The sequence below is a fragment of the Rhinatrema bivittatum genome, chromosome 1, assembly GCF_901001135.1.
Source record: "Rhinatrema bivittatum chromosome 1, aRhiBiv1.1, whole genome shotgun sequence".
Lineage (NCBI taxonomy): Eukaryota > Metazoa > Chordata > Amphibia > Gymnophiona > Rhinatrematidae > Rhinatrema > Rhinatrema bivittatum.
In genome coordinates this window covers 485,024,378-485,036,849 of record NC_042615.1, presented here as the reverse complement: position 1 = coordinate 485,036,849, position 12,472 = coordinate 485,024,378, and the positions used below count along the sequence as shown (strand labels likewise).

Genomic DNA, 12,472 nt, shown 5'->3' with positions numbered 1-12,472 from the left:
GAAAATGATCACTTTCCAAGCATGTTTGAATTCTGTCACTGGTTTGGTTGCTCCTGCTCTACTGGTAGCGACTCCAGGCACAGTGCCTCCTTCCTTCCCTTATAGCTTCACATTATGTTCCCTGAACTTGAGCTGCTGCTATGCAAAAAAAGCTACCTTCTTGAACCTTATTTGTTGTACTTTTATTCTGGCAATTTCCTCCTGCTGCTTTGGGCTTCCACCTCTACTGGATTACATTTTTCTTGCCCTCCCCCCAATCTAGCCCAGACCTCAGCTGACGTTGGACATTTACACCTTAAATATGACCACTAGGAGTCACCATTGTGTAATGGTGGAGACTCCCTTCTCTACAGTTTAGTAGTTTATTGAAGCATGATAGATGTTTGAGTGTTTCTACATTATTCCTGCCCCTCCCTTCCATGTTGAGTCCCTGAAACCTCTTTTTTGTAGGGCTTGTGTCACACTCTTCTGCTCTGCCTCCATCCTCTCCGTGCTCCCTACACAGATGCAATCTCCAGGACTGCATACGGTGGCGTCCGGCAACACACAGATCCTGATGCTGCCTCTGTGATTAAGGGTTATGTCTGGAGGCCACAGAGCACCCCTCCCCCCCCCCCCCCCCCCCCCCAATTAGGATCTTAAAGTCAGCTCCCTCACCTCCAAGGCCCTGCCTGCAATCTTCTACTACTTGCTCAAGAAGCTCCAGGTAATCCTTCCAAGAAAAACAGAGAAGGGGCAGAGAACAGAGCAGCTCTGTGTGTCCCAGTGACGATTTTCCCACACTTCCAGAACTGGGTGTGGCATTCTAGCGGAACATTATAACCCATTCCACCCCCCACACATCCAGTGTGCAGCATCTCCACGTGGAAAAATCCTCTTTTGTGCTCCCATGTACCAGCACTGCATGGCCTCCCGCCCAAAGATCTCCCTCGTGCCAACACTGGACAACCGTCCATCTCCAATGTACCAGCATGGCATGGATCCCTTCCTGCTTATTCCAGCACTGCATAGGCCTCTCTCTGCCTCCTGCCTACCAGATCTGCATGTTCCCCCTCCCCATATACCAATACTAAATAAGATAGTCCCTCGTGTCCTGCATACCAGTACTGCAAGCCCCGCTGCCTCCAGTGTAACAGTACTGCACAGCTCCTCCCCCCCGCCCATGTATCCAGCACTGTATGGCCACTTTCTTCCCCATACCCGTTCTAGCACCTGTAGGAGCCAGAGAATACTGTGACCTACCCTGACCCCCTTTCCCCCCAAAGTGCAGCAGGTCCAGGAAGCCAGCAGCAGGATGCATGGCTCTTTGTATACATGCCAGCTTCCAGGGCAGCTCAAATCCACTATCGGGGGACTCATCAACACTGCACCCTCATACAGGTGGCACCAGCCCAGCTTCCAGCACTAAGCCAGCTCTATGATATGGTGGACCACATCACACCTATCCTAAAAATCTTACATTGGCTTCCTATTCAACATAGAATACTGTTCAAAGCTCTCACTATCATCCACAAATCGGTCTACCAACAATCCTCTCTCCAACTCACCTTCCCTCTGGAACTACTTACATCTTCAAGACCAATAAGAACTGCCTACAAAAGTAAGCTCAAGGCCCCTCCCAACAAATCATCAGTTCACAACTCCATCCACAAGCGAGCTTTTTCAACAGCAGGTCCCCTACATTGGAATTCGCTTCCTCAAGACTTACGCCAGGAACAATGCCATTTAACCTTCAGAAAAAAACTTAAAACCTGGCTGTTCACACAAGCCTATCGTTGAAGGATTCCATATTAACCAACTCTCTCTCAACCTCCAACCCACCCTTCTCCCTCCCCGCACTCCCAAACTTTTTTCACTTTTTTCCCTTTTCCACTCACATCCTCAACCCACCCTTTTCCCTCACCCCCGCCACTCCTCCCATCTGACATAACATGTATATTCCAGCTGTATATATTCCATATATATATATTTCCATGTATATTTCCGCTGATTATAATCCATGTTTTCTGTATTATTAATTTATTGTTTTATGTTAATTTATAGTTTGTAATTTTGTTAACTTATTGTTCAATTACTTAATTCTGTCCTATCTTCCGACATCCATGTTTTTACTCTCCCTGTTTTAATGTAACTTCTCTTTTCCACTTATACGTTAATTGATTTTTCCCCTTGTTCTAATGTAAACCGGTACGATAAGACCTGGTCTTGAGTGTCGGTATAGTAAAAGAAGTTAAATAAATAAATAAATAAATATAGATTAATAATAGTTTGCAAAATGTTTGCTAATGGCTATAGCATGTGCAACTCCACTCACTCCTCTCGGGGCATGCTTCCCCACTCCACAGCTTCTAATAAATACCAATAAGGTTTACTGGCATAACAGACATTAACTAATGAAAAACACATCCTCCACTTCCTACTGCAGTTTCACTGTGCAGGACCCAAGCATGCACAAGTGAGGTGTGAGCTGTGACTGAAGAGATGTGAGTTAGGAATCACAGAGCAGAGACACGCAGAGGCATGGCCTGAAGGGATCTTTTTTACATAAGGACTTTTATTACTAGGAGACTAATGTAGGCACAGAACACATTCTGAGCTTCCTCATTCACTGCCAACTGAATGAGAAGGTGATGCATAACCAATAAACTGAAAAAGACATGAATCAGGTGTCACAGAGTGGAAAAACATACATAGCCATCACCATAAGGGGTTGTTATTATTAGCCTGTTAGCTGTATCACAGGAGGGACGGACGGGTTGTTACAGCTTGTCAGATACCGGTGCCACAGGCATATTATCGGGCTGGGCAGGTTAAGGGGATGAGCATAGAACTGCAGGGCAAACAAGGGGGGTCCACAGAGCCCTCTTCCTCACCGTATCCTCATCCCAGAGGTTTACATGGTAGGTATGCTGTGAATTCATGCAGACAAACATTGTTCAATCTAACAGCTAAAAGGACAGAGAGACCTGTCGCAAAAAAAAAAAAAAAAAACCTGCAGCAAGAAGCCACCAGTGTCATTACATTACACAACACAAACACTCTTTTGTTCATTTAATTCTTTGTGTTGCACTATGGAGGAACCATTCCAAAGAGAAGGACAATAGCTCCCCTAAGGTACAACCACTGCAAATGCTTTGAAGTCCACCCGTGGCCTCCACCGAACTCTCCCTATTCAGAGCCCCCAAGAAAATCAGTTACAGTACTAAAGCAAAAAAAAAAACAAAACCACAGACCTAGCCAAGTGAGCCATGACAGCAGCCCTACAAACGCCAGCCAGGACATTAACTCCAAGCACGTTTATACACACTGTGCTCCAGGTTGAGATCCATCCAAGACATGTTTACAAGTTCACCAGGGGACCTTTCCACCATCTCTGAACAGCCAGCTGCTTACTATAGAAGATCCTTCCACAGTAATTCAGAACTCAAGGGAAGGCTAAAAACCAGAAAAGACTGCAGCAAAAATGCAGAGAACACAGAAATGCGAGTGTCAGGAGAGAGGAATGGCGAGCAAGATGCAGTAAGTGATGGGGTCAGCAGACAGGGAGGGGGTGCAAGATGCAGGGAGCGATATGATCAGGAGACAGGAAGGGGGGGTGCAAGATTCGGGGAATGATACGGTCAAGAGACAGGGAGGGGTGCAAGATGCAGGGAGTGATACGGTTAAGAAATAGGGAAGGGTGCAATATTGGGGGAATGATACGGTCAGGAGACAGGGAGGGGTGCAAGATGCAGGGAGTGATATGATCAGGAGACAGGGAGGGGGTGCAAGATGCAGGGAGTGATACGGTTAAGAAATGGGGAAGGGTGCAATATTGGGGGAATGATACGGTCAAGAGACAGGGAGGGGTGCAAGATGCAGGGAGTGATACGGTTAAGAAATAGGGAAGGGTGCAATATTGGGGGAATGATACGGTCAGGAGACAGGGAGGGGGTGCAAGATGCAGGGAGTGATATGATCAGGAGACAGGGAGGGGGTGCAAGATGCAGGGAGTGATACGGTTAAGAAATGGGGAAGGGTGCAATATTGGGGGAATGATACGGTCAGGAGACAGGGAGGGGGTGCAAGATGCAGGAAATGATACGGTCAGGTGTCAGGCAGTGAAATGGTAGAAGGGAATGGGTGCAAGAAGCAAAGAATAATATGGTCAGGGAGTGGGCTGCAAGATGCAGGGGGGGTGATATCAGGAGACAGTGGGGTGCAAGATGCAAGAAATAATACGGTCAGGAAATGGGGTGCAAGATGAAGGACGCGAAATTGCAGGAAATGGGATGTAGGATGCGATATTGCAAGAATTGGGGGTGCAGGTAATATGGTGCAAGATACAGGGTGATTGCTCTGGAAACAGGGATTAGAGAGCATGATATGAAGGTGCAGGTACAGTTCTTACGTGTGCCGGTGCGGTGGGGTAGTCGATCACTCACCTGAGGCCCCCATGTGGTAGGAGAAGCGCCGGGCCCCGAACTGCTGCGAGTAGGACCCCCCGGAGCCTGGGGTGGCGGCACCTCTCGTCCGGTTCAGCTGCATTCCGGCGGCGGGTGCTGGGAGGCGCCGGAGTCCTGCAGAGCTGATCCCGGCGCAGAGCTCACGGCGCTGCCGAAGCTCTGCCGTATTTTGTACTCCATGAACAAGCGCGGCCAGCAGTGGGAGGGGGAGGAGGGCACAATCCAGGGGTCTGCTCCGGGTTCGGTCCTCCGCAGCTCTCTTCCCCGGGACGGGGGGGTGGCCAGCCTGCGCTTCCCGTCCCCCGCCTCCGGGGTCCTGGCTGTCAGCGACAGCCCGGGCCCCGCCGGATCGCTGCCCAGCCCCGGAGCCTCCTCATTGCAGCGCCTCCCCGATCTCGGGGAGGTCGGTCTCTCTCGCTCTCTCTGTGCAGGGGACACCCGCGCGGCTCCGACGTGCGCAAGGAACCCACCCCTCCCCGGGCCGACGTCACAGGAGGCGGGCCTTGCGCCCCCCTACCCACGCGGGGATCCAGAACCCCAGGGCTACGCCACGCACGGGGAGAACACGCTGAGCCAGTCCTGGCTTTACCCCATTGCATGCAGGGAGATGTAGTCCCGGTGCTTTCGTTCAGGGAAAACCGGACGACAAATTCCTGGGAGCGCGCAAACCCGGGACTGGCCCAGCCTGTCTTTGATGACCGGGAGTCATCTGCTGGCTGGCTCTGTCTGTGCTTAACCGCTTCCTTGCTGCATGCCTTAATATTTTGTCACTTAATATTGTCATTTGTAAGACTAGACACCTTGCCATCTTCGTTATGTGCCTTGATTGTGCAGTGACATTATGCACTGTTGGTGCTTTTTAAATAAGAATCGTTGCTCGGTGACATCGCAAAATATTTCTGTAAATGCACATATATTTCTATTGCTTTAGCCTAATCTCTCGGGAAACAAACTTCACCTCTGTCTAACTGTCCTGAGAGTAGTTGCAGCAATCTTTAGCAGGGCCATGCTGCCAACTCCAGAGCTGTTGCACAACCAGCAGGAGACATTCCTAAATCCCATGACTGCACATTCTATCCTAGCCTTACCGCCTTTCTTCCTCTAACCATCTTCTCCCCTGCCCTAATAAATATAAGGAGGACTACCACATGCATTTTTTCGGGCAATTTCACAACCAGCTGGCAAATCCATGACAGAATTTCCTTTCCTTTCTGCTTCTGATTCTTTTGCCAGACATAAGGAATGATCAGGATTTTCTATTTTGAAATAAACAACATATATAACATGTACAAAAAATACATATTAAAATCTGAGACCATAAATAAAACTGTTTATTCGGGAAGCTCCTTTGCAGAAACAGAAGTCAGTAAGGCAGGGCCGATAGTTGCCTGTGCTCTGGGTGCTTCCTGTGTCTCCTCTCAACCTCCCTGGGTCCAGGAGGGTGTAAAGGTTATGTAGGATGTTAGAAACATTGAATTATGACAGAATTAAAAGACCATATGCCTTATCTAGTTTGCCCATCCACATCAGCTACTCAGCCCTACAATCCCTACCACTTTTTCAGAGATCCCCTGTACTTATCCCATGCTTTCTTGAATTCAGATACTGTTCTTGTCTCCACCACCTCCGCCTTCCATGCATTCACCACCCTCTCTATAGATAAATATTTCTTTAGATTACTCCTCAGTCTTCCCCTTTTCACCCTCATCCATGACTCTTCATTCCAGAGCCTTCTTTCAGTTGAAAAAGGCCCATCTCCTGTACATTGATACCTAGGATGTATTTAAAAAGTGTCTATCAGAGCAGGGTTCCCCACTCAGTCCTAGAGACACATCTACTAGTCAGGTTTTCAGAATATTCATATGCATGAGACAGATCTGCATACAATGGAGGAAGTGCATGCAAATCTATCGCATGCATATTTATTATGGATATCCTGTAAACATGATTGACTAGGTGAATCCTGAGGACTAGATTGAGAACCACTGCTCTAGCGTATACATGTGTAGATTTGTAAGTGTATCCACTTGGTCTGTCCCGAGTATGGCAGTCCCCATAAGAACTACCATGCTGCGTCAGACCAAGGGTCCTTCAAGCCTAGTATCCTGTTTTCAACAGTGGCCAATTCAGGTCACAAGTAAATGGCAGGATCCCAAACAGAAGACACATCCTAGGCTGCTAATGACCCAGGGATAAATAGTGGCTTTTCCTAAGTCTATCTTGTTAATAATAGTTTTATGGACTTTTCCTCCAATAACTTGTTCAAACCTTTTTTAAACTCATCTATGCTAGCTGTCTTTACCACATCCTCTGGCAATGGATTTTATTTTTATTTATTTATTTATTTGCTTTTATATACCGACATTCGTTGGGGTACATCAGATCGGTTCACATTGTAACAGGATAATAGCATGACAGAAGTCGTACCATTTTTACATTACAAAATTATCATTTTAGAGCTTAATTGTGCAGAGTGAGAAAGAATTTTCTCTAATTTGTTTTAAATGTGCTACTTACTAACTTCATGGAGTGTCCCCTAGATTTTGTATTATTTGAAAGAATAAATAACCAATTCACATTTACCCATTCTATTCCACTCATGATTTTCTAGACTTCTATCATATCCTCCCCTCAGTCGCCTCATTTCCAAGCTGAACAGCCCTAACCTCTTTAGCCTTTCCTCACAGGGGAGCCATTCCATCCCCTTTATCATTTTGGTCGTCCTTCTCTGTATCTTTTACAGTTCAGTTATATCTTTTTTGAGATGCGGCAACCAGAACTACATTCAGAACTCTAAGTTCAGTTTCACCATAATACAGGGGTATTATGAGATTCTCCATTTCTTTCCGAAGAATTCCTAACATTTTGTTTGCTTTTTTGACTGCTGTCCCACACTAAGCCAAGGAATTCAAAATATTGTTCACGATGACGTCCAGATCCAGTAGGTAACTCCTACTATGGAACCTAACATTATGTAACTACAGCGTGGGTTACTATTCCCCATATGCATCACTTTGCACTTGTTCACATTAAATGTCATCTGCCATTTGGATGCCCAGTCTCGCAAGGTCTTCCTGCAATTTATCACAATCTGCTTGTGATTTCACTAGTCAGAATAATTTTGTATCATCTACAAATCTGATCACCTCACTCATTATTTCCTTTTCTAGATCATTTATAAATATATTAAAAAGCACCAATCCCAGTACAGATCCTTGAGGCACTTCACTGTTTATCTGTCTCCACTGAGAAAACTGACCATTTATTCCTACTCTCTGTTTCCTATTAACCAGTTTGCAATCCACAATAGGACATTGCCTCTTATCCCATGACTTTTATTTTTCTCAGGAATCTCTCATGTAGCCAACATCTGGACTGACTCCATCCGGTTTATATTTTTTTTGAAGATGTGCTCTCCAGAATTGTACACAGTATTCCAAATGAGGTCTTAATAGGGACTTATACAGGGGCAATATCATCTTCTTTTTTTCTGCTGACCATTCCACTCCTTATGCACTGTAGCATCTGTCTGGCTTTTTCCATCACCTTATCTATATGTTTGGCCACTCAGATGCCGCTTTTGATTCATGCATAGAAGAATTTCATCGCCTAGATTGCACTGATCCCTAACAAGACAATTTTAAAAGCATTACTTGTGCCAAAACAGCCACATATGTGTATATGTGGGCCATGTGGGATCAGCGCGTACTTTAAATGCTGAAATTTAGCATTTACATATATGTGCTCACGTAACAGTATGTACATACAAAAGGGGTGTATTAGGGGTGTGGAAGAGGCATGACTATATGTAAGAGCGTAATGACATTTTAAATACGATCTACACGCTGATATGCGAGTACTTACGCACACAAACTTGCTACGGGGGGTTTACACACATGGTGCCGGAAAGATTTTGTTATGTGTGCCGCCCACGGCAGACCTGTGGCGCGGCCCTCTCACCTTCTTACACGGACTCCAGCTCCTGGTTCCTTTTCACTGGGCCGCCAGCTCCGATCTCGGGTCACCTCTGGTGCCTCCAGCTCTGCCATGGTCCCCAGTGTTGCCAGCCAAGATGTCCTTGCTCGTCAGGCCTTTCCACATGGCCCGCAGAGAGATGCCCCTCCCGCGCACATCACTAATCCTTTTAAAGGGCCCAAGGCGGGAACCTGGCCGCAGCCCCGGATGTTGATGTTAGATTCTTCCGTGTATATAAGCTCAGGCCTCGCTTCATAGCATTGCCTTTGCAACAGGTCTCCTCGTACTCAGAGTACGAGCTGATAGAGAATCCTCGCTACTTCGTGTTGATGACTCCGGTGGTTCTCGGTTCCTGTCTTCGTGTTGGACTGACTTGCTGGATTTTGACTCTGCTATGCCTGACTACTCTTCAGCCTATCTCCAGCCCCAGACCTCTGCTACGCCTGACTACTTCTCAGCCTATCTCCAGCCCCGGACCTCTGCTATGCCTGACTGACTACGCTTGCCTTCTCCGTGCCCTGACCATTACCTTGATTGACTATGCCTGCCTTCTCCGTGCCCTGACTATTGCCTTGATTGACTACACCTGCCTTCTCAGTGCCCTGACCATTGCCATGAACGACTACGCTACAGACTTCTCCGTGTCCAGAATTCTACATTGCTTGCCACGACCTCCGCTTGCTGCCGGCCCTGATCCCAGCCTATCAGTGATGCCTCCTCTTGCCTATTCCCTGGACGTGGACTTACAAGGCTCCAGCCTTTCTTTGCTTGAGTGCCTCCAGTTACTTTCCGTTCCATTGGCGCCTCAGTTCCTGTAGTGAACCCAGTCCAGGGTAGGACTACACCACCTATTGACTGCTGTCTCTGGGCTGAACCACTTTTCTTCTCAAACCAACCTTGAGGCCCACCTAAGTCCTGCCAGCCCCGGCACCCAAAGGCTCAACCCGCGGGGAACGAGGGCTGGTATAGGTGAAGCTCCAGGGGCCTCTACCTTCAGCCCACTCCATCTGCCAAAGGTGGGGACTCGTAGGTCCCTACCTTCGGGTTGCGTCAAGCCCACCTCGGCCCAAGGGTCCACCTCTGAAGCATCAGGTTTCAAAGGCCATAGACTCGCTGGAGCCGCGTGCCCTCCAGGCCATCCCAGGCCTGGCCTCCAAGGTATTATGGTTATGAGGTGTTGGAGTGGATTCTTGGGTACTGTGGTGATGGTCACTACCACAGGGAGGAGCCCTGTGAGGAACCGCAGTACTAGGCTAGACTCTATACACACAGACACAGAGAAGTTGTATTTATTGTACAGCTCAATGGTACTGCCCGGCGAGCAAGCAGCAGTGAAGGTAACCCAGCAAAAGTAGTCCAGGAGTCCTCGGCAGAGGAGACCAGTCTCACACTAGAATAGGTGATAGGCAGCGTGGTTTAGCAGGGACAGGTCCCGGATGTAGACACAGAGCACTGAAGCTGAAGGTGAGATAGACTGAAAGGGTTAGTACTCACTGAAGCAGAAGCTGTATAGTTCTTCAAATGCCATTTTTATTGCCAACTTCGAACTCCGGTATTGCCCTGCAGAGAAGAACCTCTGGGCGGATGCCCTATCTCGCTCCTTCGAACCCGAGGATGTTCCAGAGGAGCCTCGTCACATTATTGATCCCATACGCATCTGTTTACCAGCGACCATCCCAGTGCCAGCCGGGAAGACCGCTGTAATTCGTGGCAGTGAGAAAGAGTGCTCCGTTGGTCCCACCATCAGGAACCTTGACTCCATGCTGGCCACCCAGGACGAGCACGAACCCTTGATCTACTTCAGCACTTTTGGTGGCCTGCCATGATCTCTGATACCAAAGCCTATGTCGAATCCTGTAATACATGTGCCCAGCAGAAGCCACCGGTCGGTCGACCCTGGGGTCTTCTCCAACCTCTTTCTGCCCCAGAGGAGCCGTGGACACACCTCTCCACAGATTTCATAGTGGATTTGCCTCCATCAAAGGGAAACACAGTCATCTGGGTCATCAATGATAGATTCTCTAAAATGGCCCATTTCGTTCCACTGCCTGGTCTACCTTTAACTCCAGAACTTGCATGCCTCTTCTTTCTCCACGAGCTTCATTTGCATGGCCTACCGAAAGACATAGCTTCGGACAGAGGTCCCCAGTTTGTCGCCTGTTACTGGTGCGCCTTGTGCAGCAAGTTTGGCATTAACATCAGCCTTACCACAACTTACCACCCGCAGGTCAAGCCAAGCGCATGAATTGCTCATTGAAAGCCTTCCTATGCGCCTACATCAACGATAGGCAAGACAATTGGGCAGAACTTCTTCCTTGGGCAGAGTTTTCCCACAACTCCTACATAGCCACTGCTACTGGGGTATCGCCATTCTCAATTGTGTATGGCAGGCAGCCACGACCTCCATTACCAATCCCACTGACTGTGCCCTCGCCAGCCACTCAGACCACTGCTGACGCCCCCAAAGCCATCTGGAATCAGACTAACCTTTGTCTGCGTCAGGCAGCCGCCCGGGCTAAGAAGTTCACAGACACCCATCATTGCCCGGTTCCTGAGTTCCTACCCGGGCAGAAAGTCTGGCTAAGTATGCGATACATTCGCCTCAAGGTGCCTTCCCAAAGGTTTGCACCAAGGTATATCAGTCCTTTTCCGGTCACCCGTCGTATCGGACCTGTAACCTACCAACTCCGGTTGCCTCCGACCCTTGGCATCCATAACACATTCCATGTGTCTTTGTTAAAACCGATGATCCTCTCCTGGCCTTCTCATAAGGCACCTGAACCATCGCATCTGGTCGCCGAGTCTGATACCACACATAAGGTCCGTGAAGTCCTAGACATCCACCACAGGGGCCATCAGTGGGAGTACCTCCTCTCCTGGGAGGGTTACAGCCCAGAAGAAAATTCTTGGGAGCCAGCGCACAACATTCTGGATAAGAACCTCCTTCTACAGTTCCATCGTGCTCATCCAGGCAAACCCAGACCTCCAAGAGGGGAGCATAAGGGGGGGTACTGTTGCGTGTGCCGGCCGCAGCAGGCCTGCAGCCTGGCCCTCTTACTCCTGTTCGCCTGTTCCAGCACTTGGCTCTGCTGCTCTTGCGGCCGGTGGCCACTGTCTCTGAACCCGGGCTGCTCCTTCTGCTCCGTGGGGAGACACCGCCGTCTCGCGCCGCATATCTTCCTAGGCGCGCCTGCGCGCATCTGCTTTCCTTTTAAAGGGGCCACGGCGGAATGGAGAAGTTCCATGGGGGCTACAGATTTACCCTGAGGCATAGCAGGGTCTGCACAGCTCCAGTTCGCTATGAAGTTATTACAGCAGGTGACCACCAAGCATGACGGAGTTCCTCTCTCCCGCCCTCTCTACTACTGGAACCTGGGGAACCAGCCCACGTCTCCAAAACCTGAAATCACTATCGAGGAAGATACCCAATCTAAGGTGAAAGAAATCCTAGATTCTGAACCTGCCTCCAACCTGCAAGCCCCCCAACTTCTGGCAGAATTCCACAAGAAATTCCTCAAGAAACCCAGGCCCAGGAGACTGGGGAAGGGTCTTTGGAGAAGAGGTATTGTTATGGTTGGCAATTCATGGGATGCCCCTGTGAGCTGTCTCACTTACTCCCGACGCTGCCTCAGAACTATTGTGGCACAGATGTTGCCTCCTATTGCAGCCACCGCTTAGTGTTGCAGGGCCGACCACTGGACCTAGCTCCCACCAGCACTTCTTAGGTGTGCATGCGCCCAATGTTCCTGAACTTAAAGAGGTCATGGCAGGAAATCCTCCATGGCACCCCTTGATGACATCAGATGCCTTCTCCTATTTAAGCCCTGCATGGAGACTTCCTTGATGCCTCAGCAACAGGTTTCCTGGCTTTTTACTGTCCCAGTGCATGTTGTTGTTATTTGTTCTGGTATTGGTGCCTTGCTTGTTCCTGTCTTGTCTCCTGTTTTGATTGATGGTTGCTCATTTCCCTGTTCTTGCCCCTCTATGCCTTGGTTCCTGTTCCTGCCTGTGCCCTGATTAATTTGTCTTGTTTGTTCTGTTTATCTTGGATT

At 48.7% G+C, this 12,472-nt stretch overlaps 1 protein-coding gene across 2 annotated transcripts in view; it reads right to left on the bottom strand.

Moving 5' to 3' along the window:
• The window catches only part of FGD1 (FYVE, RhoGEF and PH domain containing 1), a 123,364-nt gene extending 118,334 nt beyond the window's left edge, over nucleotides 1–5,030 (bottom strand). For both annotated transcript variants that reach the window (XM_029607736.1, XM_029607743.1), the window contains exon 1: nucleotides 4,425–5,030. In XM_029607736.1, the coding sequence (XP_029463596.1) occupies nucleotides 4,425–4,527 (103 nt within the window). In that variant the 5' untranslated portion in view covers nucleotides 4,528–5,030. The remainder of the gene's footprint in view (nucleotides 1–4,424) is intronic.
• Nucleotides 5,031–12,472: the final 7,442 nt, after the last annotated feature.